Consider the following 12685-nt stretch of genomic DNA (forward strand, 5'->3'; position numbering starts at 1 on the left):
GCGTAAAGAGAGAGAATTGTCTCATGTCTGAGCAGATATAGGGGTGAACTTCCCTTCATTTTAGAGGTCCAAAGTGAGAGATTACATTGCCACCGACACCACTTATGCCAGTTCAGAAAGGCAACACGTTTTACTGTCACATGGCTCCTACGGACTCTGTAATTGCAGTAACCCCTACCAAACAAAGAAAAAAAAAACAAAAAGAAAGGATGGGTTTCAGTTTTCACCACTTTTTTTTTGCTGGGACAGTTTTCACAACTAGTAATCCTCCCATGCACAAATTGTTTGGGGACATAGGAGGGAGGAGGTTCGAGCTGCATATCTAACTATCTTAAAAATAAATTTTAATTAATTAATAAAAAAAAAAAAAAAAATGCCAACAGTGGCCTTGTTGCCCTGTACAATTATATCCATAGTCTGATTAAATTTATGTTACAAGCTCATAAATCAAAAATAAATTTATGTTACAAGCTCATAAATCAAAAACATATTATGAAAAATATGTGAAATTGGCCAGCTCCATCATGATCCATTCACTTATTATCATACGGCATAAAGCCTAACAACCTGATTTATCTTGGCTCGGCATACAGGGCAAGCCCCTTTCTTGGCTTTGATCTCATTCAAACAAGACATGCAACCAGCCATATGGCCACAGGGAATGCAGGCTCCCTCTATTGGAGCTTCAAAACATATCACACATGAGGAAGAAGTGTCCTCATCTTTCACATCATTTGTTACAGAAGTTCCATCCTCTCTGGCTGGAACAGACCAGTCCACTGGACTGAAATCAATGGATGGATAATGGATTGGCCCTTCATCCAAAACCTCGGGAATAGGTGGAGCAGATGGAACTGATGCAGCAATTCCATTGTTACTGGAAACAATGGGAGAAATGTTAACAATGGCTTGAGCATGCTGAGTTGGATCACTAACTGGCCTAGAATCAGGTACACCCCAGCCATAGTAGTCTTCTTTTGGATTTGTGTCCATCCCTTGACTGCTGCTTGCACCTGAATTTGTGGTTCCTACAGCAGGGCCCCACCCATTATAACTGCCACTCTCAGCAGAATTTCCCCAACCATTTGTGTTGATTGATTCAGAGCTCTGGTGAGTATTTGGAGGAAGTGAGGGTCTATCCAATGAAGCGGACAGAATGGAGGCGTTTATCGCCATAGCCAAATCAACAGCTTCTGCAGCAGTTTGAGGGGCAGCTTCTGGAGTTGAGTTTAGGGTATTAACCAGGGGAGGAATAACCTGAAAATTGAAGAGCTTAATAATAAGACACAAGTGGTAATCTCAAGAAATGTTTGGCCTTCAATTGGATCTTGGAAAGGATGAAGTAAAAGAAAATGAAATCATTGAACAGCTTAGGTTCCTTTCCCAAATATCTTTATTCTTCCATTTACATTCCTACATTCCTTTGATATCAACGACGACTCTTTTCGAAATATACATTAAGAAAGCACAAGATACAAGACAAATTTTCAAATTTAATAAATTATTTGACGCATTTGCAAGGGTGACTAGCTTTTCAGGCTCTCCCAAAGCATAATTTCCCCAAAACGAGAATCTCTTCCACAGTTCTAAATCAAGAAAATCCTGAAGTTTTAGAACCCCTAAACCAAAAGCAAATTTGCTAAACGAAAAGTAAAACAATGCGTTTGAGATTTCTACTTAGTATTTACAGGAAGATGATTGAGAATCTGAGATGCAAACTTCAATATAATCCTAGATGTGCATAATAGCTTTGATAGATACAAACAAAGGGACTCAAATGCCACACTATGGTAACTGCTATGGTCTTTAAAGAATAATCCTCAATAAGTAGTGCTACTTCAATAAGTATTCAAAACTTAAATTTAATAAATAAAATAAAATAAAATTTAAAAAAAGGGTTGTTCAGCAACTTCAAGTAGTGCCACTTCTTTACTGTAGCCTTCTAATTTTGGACTATTTTCTAACAAGGGGTCAAAAATGGATCCAAGCAATCGTAAGCTGGCCTACACCAAAGTCATTTCATGACATTCAAAGTTCTCATGGTCTTGCATCGTCCTATCTTTTTTTTTCTTTTTTCTTTTTTCTTCTTTTTTTTAAATCTAAAATAGATTCTACTCTAGCTTAATTAAAGTGAATAGGTGTGTAAAACTCCTTCTTGAAGACTTGAACCCCCAACCCTTGCCCCCCCCCCCCCCAAACCCACCCTACAAGAACTTGTACTTGTGGAGTGGCCATTACACCAAAGGTGCGTGGTAGTGTCTTGCATTGTCCTATCAATGGTTCATCAGATGATTCAGCACTATTATTACTTCTATCACCAAATACTTGAAGGGAGGAATTTTCAAGTGGACAAATGAAGTTGAAGACAGCTTTGCAATCATCATGAAAAAGGTGATTAAAGCTCCTATTCTCCCTTTGACAAATTTTGACAAGGTGTTTGAGATAGATTGTGATGCTTTAAGCCAACAGCATTCTTTAATTTCTACTATACAAGTGAAGGTTTTGGGCTTCAAAATTTTGTAGAAGTTGTACCAAGAAGGTCCTTACTTTGCCAAGGTATGGGAAGAGTGCTCAAAGGCCTCATTTTTTTTTTTTTTTTTTTTTTTTTCTTTTCAATATTGCAAGATAGTATCTTTTCAAAGGCAACCATTTATGTGCTCCACAATGCTCGTTGAGACCACCAATATTATTGAAACTTGGCTCCCCATCAATGGGTCCTTTCAAATTGGACAGTTGAACACTGTGATCAATACAAGGCTGAAAGTTTGATGGAACTATAGTTTTGTTCGAATAAAAAGATGTAGGACTTGAGGACAAGTCTTTTTTCAACCAACGGAGTCTGACACATGCAATAAATTGGCCCTTAAATGAGGAAAGTACAAAAAGGATTTTTTCTTGTGAAGACACATAATACAAACCCACATGGCTTGGGGGTCAAAAGACTGCACTAAAATTACTTAATGAATTAAATCTATCTTAAATTTTAGTGGTATTAATTACTGGCCAGCCCAAACTCAGCCTGAAGCTTGCCCAAACAAAATGGAGCTCAGGCTGTACACTATAGAATTTAATTTGGGCAGGGATGAGCCTGATGAGCAAACATTTATTTAGGAAGAGCTTAGAAAGCCTCCATACCACCGAATTGACTGATCTATAATCAATTCAACATCCTTACCTAAAACTAGCTATTGTTAATGTACAAGCAGATTGCCTCATAATTAAAACTGGTAGCAATTTCCAGCATTCAAATTAATGTCACTAATATGTTGTAGAAGGGGATGTTAAAACTACTCCATTATGTATTCCTATTTTGTTAATTCAAAATCCACATGATCATGAAATATATGCTTGTCTTGGTTTAAAGAAAATGCCCCAAAAGAAATAGTAGTATAAAGGACAAATTATACTTCACAAGTCACCATGTTGCTGATGAACAAAAGCATACATTTTATCGAGTGATGTGTCACATGGTTTCAATTTCTGTAAGCAGTACCCATACCAACAGAGTTCAAAAACTTATGTACCTATCACGCCCAACGCGTGAATAAAGGTAATGTTCATGTACCAGAGAGTGGAACTAAAATCTGTGAACAGTTTATGATAATTTACCGGAGGAATTCCTAAGCATGCACCATAAAGCCGTTGAAGTTGCTGTTTATCACCCTCAAGGGCAGATGCAAGCTTATAACGAGTTCCTGATAAGAGAGATATGAACAATAGACAAGAAAATCTCAAAAAGGAGAACAGACAGTAAGTATATGCAGTTACAAAACAAGAGTAGTAAACTGTGTTCAGAAGAACATGCTCTTTGACTAAACATATTTTAGTTGTTGCAGTCTCAACTAATGATCATTTAGGGAAAAATTCAACTGGAGCTATTCTATAGATTTAGAGTTGCTAAATGAACTTTGGATCCTTATCGCTTCTCACTTTCTGAGGAGCACAAATGTGTCTATGTACCAATACCAAGTAGAGCTTATTTATTTATAATTATATTAATTGAAAATAAAAAATCAAAAGAGAGTGAGACCATCAGAATGCCATAATCAGTGGTTAGATACATTCACCTAGAAAGGTAAGCCAGGTTTAAGATACTGATAACTGCACTAGAGAGGTGACACGCTACTTGCATGATTATTATTTCTTTAAGGAAAAAACTGCCAATTCAATATTTAAAAGTTCCATTTCTTGGTGAGGTAGGCTTGCTAAGAGCAAACCAGGTCACAAGGCTAAAACACTTATTTGCTTCAGTTCTAAATGTTAAGCTATCCTCAAATATACTGGCAGTTGTGCATAATTCATATATGTAATAAAGGAATAGGAATGGCTTAAAAAACACACAAGGAGTATGTTTGAGGATTTGGAGAGCACAAGGGACCACCTTTTAGCTCATTTTGTTGGTACCTTGTTTGAAAAATACATGCCAAAACAATAAATTATCCTTGTAAAATCAATACAAAATATCTACCAAAAAGAAACAGGGATTTTAGGTATCATGTAAGTTATAATCTCCATTCCCCCCTCTCCCACCACCAAAGTTTCAGACTAAGACATAGAAAACTCATGACAAATAGAGATTCTTTGGCGTCCACACAAATTTAATTATTTATTTAACACATATTGCCATTAAAATAATCTGTAGATAATAGTTTCATTGGCAAGAAATTACTAGTAGGCTCGTCAAATAAAGTGAGTGCTGGATCCATTTGCTGAAATTTGGGTTCCTCAATTTTGGCCTTCCAAAGAGCAATAAATGTACGAGGCTGTGCATCCTGTTCAGTGATCAAAATTAAAGTTTAAAACAAATAAATGGGAGTAGTATATGAAAGTGAACGACAGTTTCTATATACATACAAACTATGAGTCATATTACACAACTCTTAGAAGGAAATACTCAACAAGTTCAGCTTCTGGGCAACCGGTATTTGAGGTTGCTGTACTGGTGGCTCAACAAATTTTGGCAGATTTTACACTAGAAAGGGGGTTTGCTTACACATAGCAGAGAAGAATGAAGCACAGTGATAAGTCCCAATCCTACTTCTCATGCCATGTGGTCAACACAGAGGTGACAAAGAACCACATGAATAACTGAGAAAGTTATTGCTGCAGCAACGATAATCAATCAGCCACCAGCCAACAACAGGACCACTGTGTGTGGCAGTAACAACTCAAACGCTACAATTTGGATCCAACTAAAACTTGTAGAAACCAAATGGTACATTTAAGAAGTGGTTTAAAATTCTTATAGAGAGGATATACTCACTGGGAAAACCATATCCAACTGAGTTTATAGTGATTTTGAATTACCAAATTATGTACTGACATGTTACACTACTAGTATCCAGACAGAGAATCTGAAGAGTGAAGGCTCATAAGCATTACAAAAAATTAATTTTCTCTTAAGTAATTTTTCTTATCATTCATATTTTTATGTTTTGTTGTGCGTGTGTAGTACTCAATCATTCAGTCACATTAACCCACTTGTGTTGTCAGTTACACTACCTTTACAAAGCTTAAGAAGTCTAGATTTAATCCCTGCAATTAAGATACACTCAACCAATGCACTACATGTGGATTCACATGGTAAATGCAGTAAAAGTACATGAACCTATAAGCATGCTGTATCAAACCCACTTGCCACCTGGATCCTTAAATCAGCACTTTTCTGTCATTACTGATAGATACTGACATTTGCAATGACAATATGTATGAATAAAAGATAAGTAATAAGATTATATTAATACGAAAAATGAGTCACCCAAGTATACAGGGCATATACTGGGATAGACAATCAGACAAAAATTGCATAAATCTAACAAGTCAATAATAGAAAATAAAGAGAGGTTCCTCATGGCTGACAGCCAATCTAATAAAGTTCTAAAAAAGAACTTAAAATCAGGCATAGAACTTTCAGTTTCTTCAAAACTCCTGCTATTGGTATCCATCTTAAGGAGGAGAGGGGTACCAGGCAGCTGAACAAAGACTAAATTGTATAACCATCCCTCAAAGCCCTGCCTTTCCTTTACCCAAATAGTTAAGAAAGACGTCTTTAATTTAAAGAAAATTAAGAAATGTTAAATATTGAAAAAAAGAAAAAAAGAAAACTAAAGGATGAGGGAGATGTGTATGGTAGACAAGATTTACCATCAAAACTTGCCAATGAGCTCTAACTAAAATGACACTTCCTCCTCTTTTAACAATGGGATGGAGGGTAAACTGATAAAGTTGTACGTTCAAGACCCATAGGGTGTGTGTGTTCCGATAAAAAAAATTATCTTCCATCAAAACTCTTCCTAAATGACACAAAAACAAAGCCTGCCTTATGTGATTAATTTGGCGGGAATGCAACACTCGTATTTTGGAAGATATTGAGAGACCTGTTGATCTCTTGAGGTCTATGCTAGTTGGAACTTTGTTTGGTCTCGTATTTGGGGGTTCACACAATGTATTTCCATTTCTATTTACCTTATGTTTGTTAGTTTTGCTCTTTGATTTGTTTGTATTTGTTAAAGTGCAGTGGGTTCACCATTATGATCACAACCCATTGTGAACACATTGCCTCCTTTCTCTTCATTAATAAACTTTGATTATCTATAAATAAATAAAAAAGGGACTAAAAAGGAAAAATGATAAGAAGCCTTCTTAGATTCTTCTATTATAGAACATTTTCTATTTAATTCATGCCTTTTATGTACAAACACAATTTAAGTGACCATGTGAATGCCAAGAAAGAAAGGCTAATACACATGCACACAGCGTGTGCAAGCATGCACACTCTCGCATACACTTTGACCCAAGGTTATATTTGCATGCTAAGGTGTTAATCAAGAATTAGTTTTCAAAATTTAAATCAAGCAAGGCAAAAAGAACATCTATGCTCTAGTATGAGTGGGAATGTCAACAGAATCATCAATTACTCAAAGTCACAATGCACTTCTACTTTTTAAGCTGTAACTTATATAGAGGTGCCAGCCACACTCTGTGGTAGTCTCTCATTCCATCTTTCTCATCATACAATTTCATAACAGGTTATGGCAACCAAAAGACAAATATATTTCAACAACCAAAGAAAATCAGGTCATAATTAATACTACCAAAAGCTCAACGATTATGTACTGTTATACCTGCAAAGTAGGATAAATGACAAGCTCCATTTTGCGAGGCATTGTAGAATTACTGGAACCACAAGGTATAACGACAACCCAACTGTAAGTAATGAACTCGAATCAGCACATTTGAATATCATTGTTTCTAATAACAGAACACTTCAAATTTCCCTTGAACAGTAATAGTAGAGTTTGGATCTATATCTTGCATTAGCATTGTCCTAATGGTGCAGAATTTTTTTTTTTTTTTTTTGATAAGTAACATAAGAATATTATTAATAATAGAAAAAGTGCCAAACCGAGTACATTGGGGATGTACTATGGGGGCTAATGGTGCAGAAATATTAATGACAGATCATTCTTTTTACGAGAAAAATGATTCTATCCAAAGAGCATAACATGAAATTAATTAACAATAAAGAAATTGAATGTTATACGAACATTTTTCTTGTCAGAGGTACTAATGCTTCAAGAATGCCTGGACCATAAAATTCCCGCAGCCAGCCAGAGAAATAGCAAATATGATTCTATAATGCAAAAAATAAAGTAAAAGTTTAACCATATTAAACAATACAGATACAGATAGAAACTTTTTGGGAAATTTTTTACTTCTACATTTGTCAAGCATACCTCAATTGCACGAACAACATTAGTATGCCCCTTTACTCTAGCTGCATCAAGTGGAGTTTGACAATCATCATTCCTCACCAGAGCATTTGCTGAAACATAAATCAATAGACTAGGTCTTTCAACTTGTGACAAAATAATTCTTATTACAGCAACAAAGACATAACCCAAATTAATAGTTTATGACAAACCTCCATGGGAAAGAAGCAACTTAACAGACTGTACCAAGCCTCTTTTCGCTGCATGATGTAAAGGAGTACCCGCATGACGCCCTATTACAAAAATAATGAAGAAGATTGAATTCAACTTGCATGTTCATAGTAGTATTACTGGTTAAACTGCAATACAAGCTTAACTTATTACCTTTTTCAGTTATTAGTAGTATTATTATAAATAAATCATTACTGATTTATGTATCAAAGTTTAATCAAATTAAACATGAATAGCCTTGTATGTGTTATGCACTTAGATGACTGACTAACAAAATATGACCCATAGCCAAATAGCAACTATCATTTGTAACATAATAACCAATAACCCATTGGACAATGTAAGTACTTTCACAAGCATACCAGGACGATAAGCATTGACATTGGCACCCAATTCAATTAGAGTTTTGGCAATATCAAACAATTCATGATTCATGCATGCCACAATGAGGGGGGTCTTTCCTTCTCTGTCGATCAACTGTAACAAAAAAGAGCTCAATCTCAATGAAAACACACACGGGAAAGCAATTGTATACAGCCTTGCACCAAATTATCAAGCATTAGATTTGACATAAGAAGTATTCAGTTTGAGAAGATAAAATTAAGACATCACTTCTTCGTGATTGACATAGAGGAAATGCACTTGATATCGTCTCAACTTATGTTCTTAAGAATGGAGGAAGAGGTCTAAATAATGGGAAGCTGAAAGCAAAGTAGCCTATCAATTTATTTTTGATAGGTCTTTTAATTTTTGATAGGTGAGTAGCCTATCAATTTATCCAAAAAATAAAATGCAGTCTATCAAATCAACAGGAGTGGCCTTTTCATTAAGCACCTTTTCAATCTCTCAAACTATCTCAACAAAGAGATCCCAAGATCCATAATGGTCATGTGGTGCTATCATTGCTTCAGTCATGGAATGTGACAACAGTAGTCAAGGCATGACAGTCGTGAAGTGGACCATTGGAATCATATTTTGATCGATATGTGAGAGGGAGAAAATGGTTATCCCCAAGTAGATGACCCACTCCCTATGAAATATGTGTTGGACGCAGGTGAATATGAGTCTTTAAAGGACCATATTTTCAATAGAAGAAGTTTACTACAAATTATAGTGCAATTTGGTATCAAGGTTATGTGATTGATATTCATCATATTCCAGTCCATTTCCAATAACTAGGCTTAAGCTTTTCTTTAACTATTTATTTTATAATTTAATTGTCATGAAAGGAGACCATGCTATGCCACTGAGCTACAGGGCTCTTGACAATAACTAGGCTTAAGCTTTTACTGTATCAATATTGATTGAGAAGTGCTATGTAAACAATATTTTTACAACACTTTCACAACAAATCCTAAGTAATAAGTAGTTATTGGTTCTAACCACTCAAATGACTTTTTTAGCCATCAATATCAGCAAATAACATCCTACCACTAAGGATTTGTTAGGATTTGTTATAAAAGTGTTGTGAAAATATTGTTTACATAACATTTCTCATGATAATAACCACACAAAATAGACACAATATCAATATGAAAGCTTGTCCTGAGTTGATAATTTTTATGATAACCGATTTATTCTTGCACAGAAATGGTTGGTTGTAAACCTTTTTTATACACATAAATCCCAATAAGCAATAAACAACGAAAACCCATTACGCTAGGATGTCCCAAAAATATCAAAAATCAAGAATAAGATGTAAAGTTGATGTTTTTGGAAACATAAACAATTAAACCAAAAAAAAAAAAAAGGGTCGAGGAGCATTGTGAGGCTTACCTCAAGGCTAGCACCTTCTCTGCAAAGAGCTTTAATGGCTTCCACATCTCCAGTTCTGACCAGTTCATGGAGCAACTCGGCTCGGGGTCGTTGTTGGCTCATGGGTTCAAGATTTTGGCCCATAATAACAAGAAATGATAAGAGATATTCTGAAGCCAAAAAAAAAAAGGAAAAGAGTGAAAATACAGTGCAAAATTGTAATTCTCTGAATTCAAATAAAAGGGTTTTGGCTTGTGTCTCGGAAACTTAGCAGAGAAGGAATGTTCTGTCTGACTCTGTTTCGGATGTTTTTGACAGGTAACTTCCCAATATTCATCAAACTCATTCCTTTTTTTTTTCTTTTTTAATCAAAGTGGATATTTGTGATTACATATTCACAACAGATGGCAACGGGACGTATCATGTCATAAGTACTCGCCCCATCTCATTTTCGGGTTAGAAAAAACCCTGTGGAGTGAGAGTGAGATAAGTTGGGTCCGAAATAAGTCGGAAATGTTTTATTAATTTTAACGAGATGACTTCAATATTGAAGAGATAAATTATTTGAAATATAAATGAAAATGACGTCCATGAAAGTACTAAATATTTTAAAAATGATAATAAAAAATGTACATCTATATATATATATATATATTATATATATATATGTATATAATTTACAAAAGAAGATATATATGTGTGTATATATATATATATATATTTTTTACATGGCCACTAAAGTATTTTACAATCTAAAATGATATCCTTCTAGTCGACTGTGACTGATTTTTTTTTCGTTAATATAAGTTGTTGTTTCTTCTCAAAAGAAAAAGAAGAAGAAGAAATAACTTACACTATGCCCAGGGGTACCTAATAGTTTCTCATACTTTAAGCACTATACTTAAAGTACTAAAGAGTTCAAGTTGCCAACTACAATGGCAACTAGTCTCAAGTATTTTTATTTTATTTTATATACATAAATTCTTCCGGTCTGCTTTTTCTAAAATTTATCGAATTGCTCTGTCTCTCTAGCAACCCTTGATTTGCCATTGGTATTCTTTACTAATTGGTTTCTGAGGTTTGGAATCATGTATTCAACAAAATCGTAATTCATGTTAGGTTTTGAATCTGAGTTCTCATGTAAATTTGAAGACTTTGAAGTGATTAATATAGTGTTTATTACTACAATTGAAATCCTTGTAATATCCACTGTGATGTAGGGGGGGAAAATATGAGGATTCGTTTTTGTAAGTTGTCATAGGAATTAGTAAATTCTTAGTGTTTTTAAAACTGCAACATGTCTTGGGACAGATCACATGAGTTTATATGTTCTGAAGGTTTAGTAACTAGGAATATAGGGTTAAAGTTCATTAAAAAAATTATAAAAAAATTAAAAAATAAAAATAAAAAAGGAATATAGGGTTAAAGAAATATGTAGTCATCAGTTTAAGATTAATGGTAACCATGCCGAGAAATGTGGAATTGTAAATTTCACTGCTACTGGTGCGTCAGCCTTACCTTCATGTGGATTTAAGGAACCATTTATGAATGAAAAGGTTAAATGTAAAAGTTGTGTTACAGCATGTGTTTCATGGTGTTGCTTTAGAACCCCAAACAAATTCACTGCGTGATAACATGATCCATAAATAAATAAATAAAGATAGAAAGTAAAAGAGAGAATAGCATAAGAACAAAATGTTGGAGCATTTTAATATTAATTAATTAAAATGAATAAATATTACAACATAAATGTAAAGATGAGGGAGTGAATATGAAACATGAAGAGTTAGTGAAACGGTTTAATCCCACATTGAAAATGAGAGAGACTATTTTATTCCTTTTAATCAGTGGCAGCTCTAGGAATTTCTTTTAAGGTGTTCCTCAGTAAGCATAAATTACACAATCTAATAAAAATAATATTTTATATATTGACAACAACAACAATCAAAAAACACGAAAATACATAAAGTTTACATTAATTGGTTTTTAGAATAAGCGAGAATTGAACCCCATATCTCATATTCTAACATTAGAGACTTTACAAGTTAAGCTGACTAAGCTGACACTTTTTTTCAATTTATTATTTTAAGAAAACAACTCTACTATACCAATAAACTATATATCAAAGGCCTAATACAAGATAGATAATTAATTACAAAACACAGTAACACACGATCAAAATAACCCAGATAATAATGTTTATATTAAATGCTGTTAAGAAATGTGATTCATTAAGACTCAATTTATTTGTTTATTTTTGTATCCATTAAGACTCATATTCTATATCCTCTAAAAAGGGGAAGGAGTGAGATTTTCTGCAGGGAAACAAAGATTTTTAACCAAAGGGAAAGGTATTAACCAAAATTGTTTTGCAAGGAAACAGCCAATTATCGAATTTATTAAGGCATATCGCTAAAGTGAGGCAATTATGGCAAGATGGAGTCTTAGGAGCTTTATTCTCTTTAGCATTGTGGTTCAAATATTTTTGATTTTTACTGCACCCCTGAGAGAGAAAACAGCAAACGAAGCTTTCATCATGATCATCCGAGCAGCTTACCTTGATAGGCTAAAAATGAATTGACCCCTTGTGATGAATTAATTGATTAATTAGTCAAGTTTAATTAATTAATCAAATTAACATGCAAACGCATGGTAGCACAAACAAAACACCAATTAAACTAAGTATGCAGCGGAAAATAAATTGACACGGTAATTTGTTTACGAATGGGAAAAACCTACACGACAAAAACCCCACCGAGTGATTTTAAGGTCACCACTCCCGAAAGTTCACCATTATCACAACAAGTGGTTACAAGTAAAAAAATATCAGTACCTTATACCAACCTACAGTTGAACCCTTACCCCAATACCCAATTGGATTTGTTCTGTAGTGACAATTTCTCCTTTTGATGCACGGCTCCCAGTACGTGACTAACCAATTGTGCGGATCCCAGTACATGACTTCAATCACCAACTAGAGAAAGTTG

The 12685-nt window shown here is 34.4% G+C and overlaps 1 protein-coding gene across 1 annotated transcript; it reads right to left on the reverse strand.

Moving 5' to 3' along the window:
• Positions 1–327: 327 nt before the first annotated feature.
• Positions 328–10125, reverse strand: LOC112019223 (putative E3 ubiquitin-protein ligase XBAT34). Its single transcript, XM_024051749.2, has 9 exons — positions 9720–10125; positions 8306–8420; positions 7925–8005; positions 7737–7825; positions 7548–7633; positions 7125–7206; positions 4670–4772; positions 3610–3695; positions 328–1257 (listed from the first exon to the last, which is right to left on the reverse strand). The coding sequence occupies exons 1-9, from the start codon at positions 9840–9842 to the stop codon at positions 544–546; spliced, it is 1479 nt and encodes a 492-aa protein (XP_023907517.1). The 5' UTR covers positions 9843–10125; the 3' UTR covers positions 328–543.
• Between the last annotated feature and the right edge of the window lie 2560 nt (positions 10126–12685).

The sequence above is a fragment of the Quercus suber genome, unplaced genomic scaffold (assembly GCF_002906115.3).
Source record: "Quercus suber isolate HL8 unplaced genomic scaffold, Cork oak 2.0 scaffold_1043, whole genome shotgun sequence".
Lineage (NCBI taxonomy): Eukaryota > Viridiplantae > Streptophyta > Magnoliopsida > Fagales > Fagaceae > Quercus > Quercus suber.

Coding starts and splice junctions, on each gene's coding strand:
- LOC112019223 (XM_024051749.2), bottom strand. CDS start 9,842: ATGGGCCAAAATCTTGAACCCATGAGCCAACAACGACCCCGAGCCGAG. Junction 7,826..7,924: donor GTTGCTTCTTTCCCATGGAG/GTTTGTCATAAA, acceptor TTTATGTTTCAG/CAAATGCTCTGGTGAGGAAT. Junction 7,207..7,547: donor GTACCTCTGACAAGAAAAAT/GTTCGTATAACA, acceptor CATTACTTACAG/TTGGGTTGTCGTTATACCTT.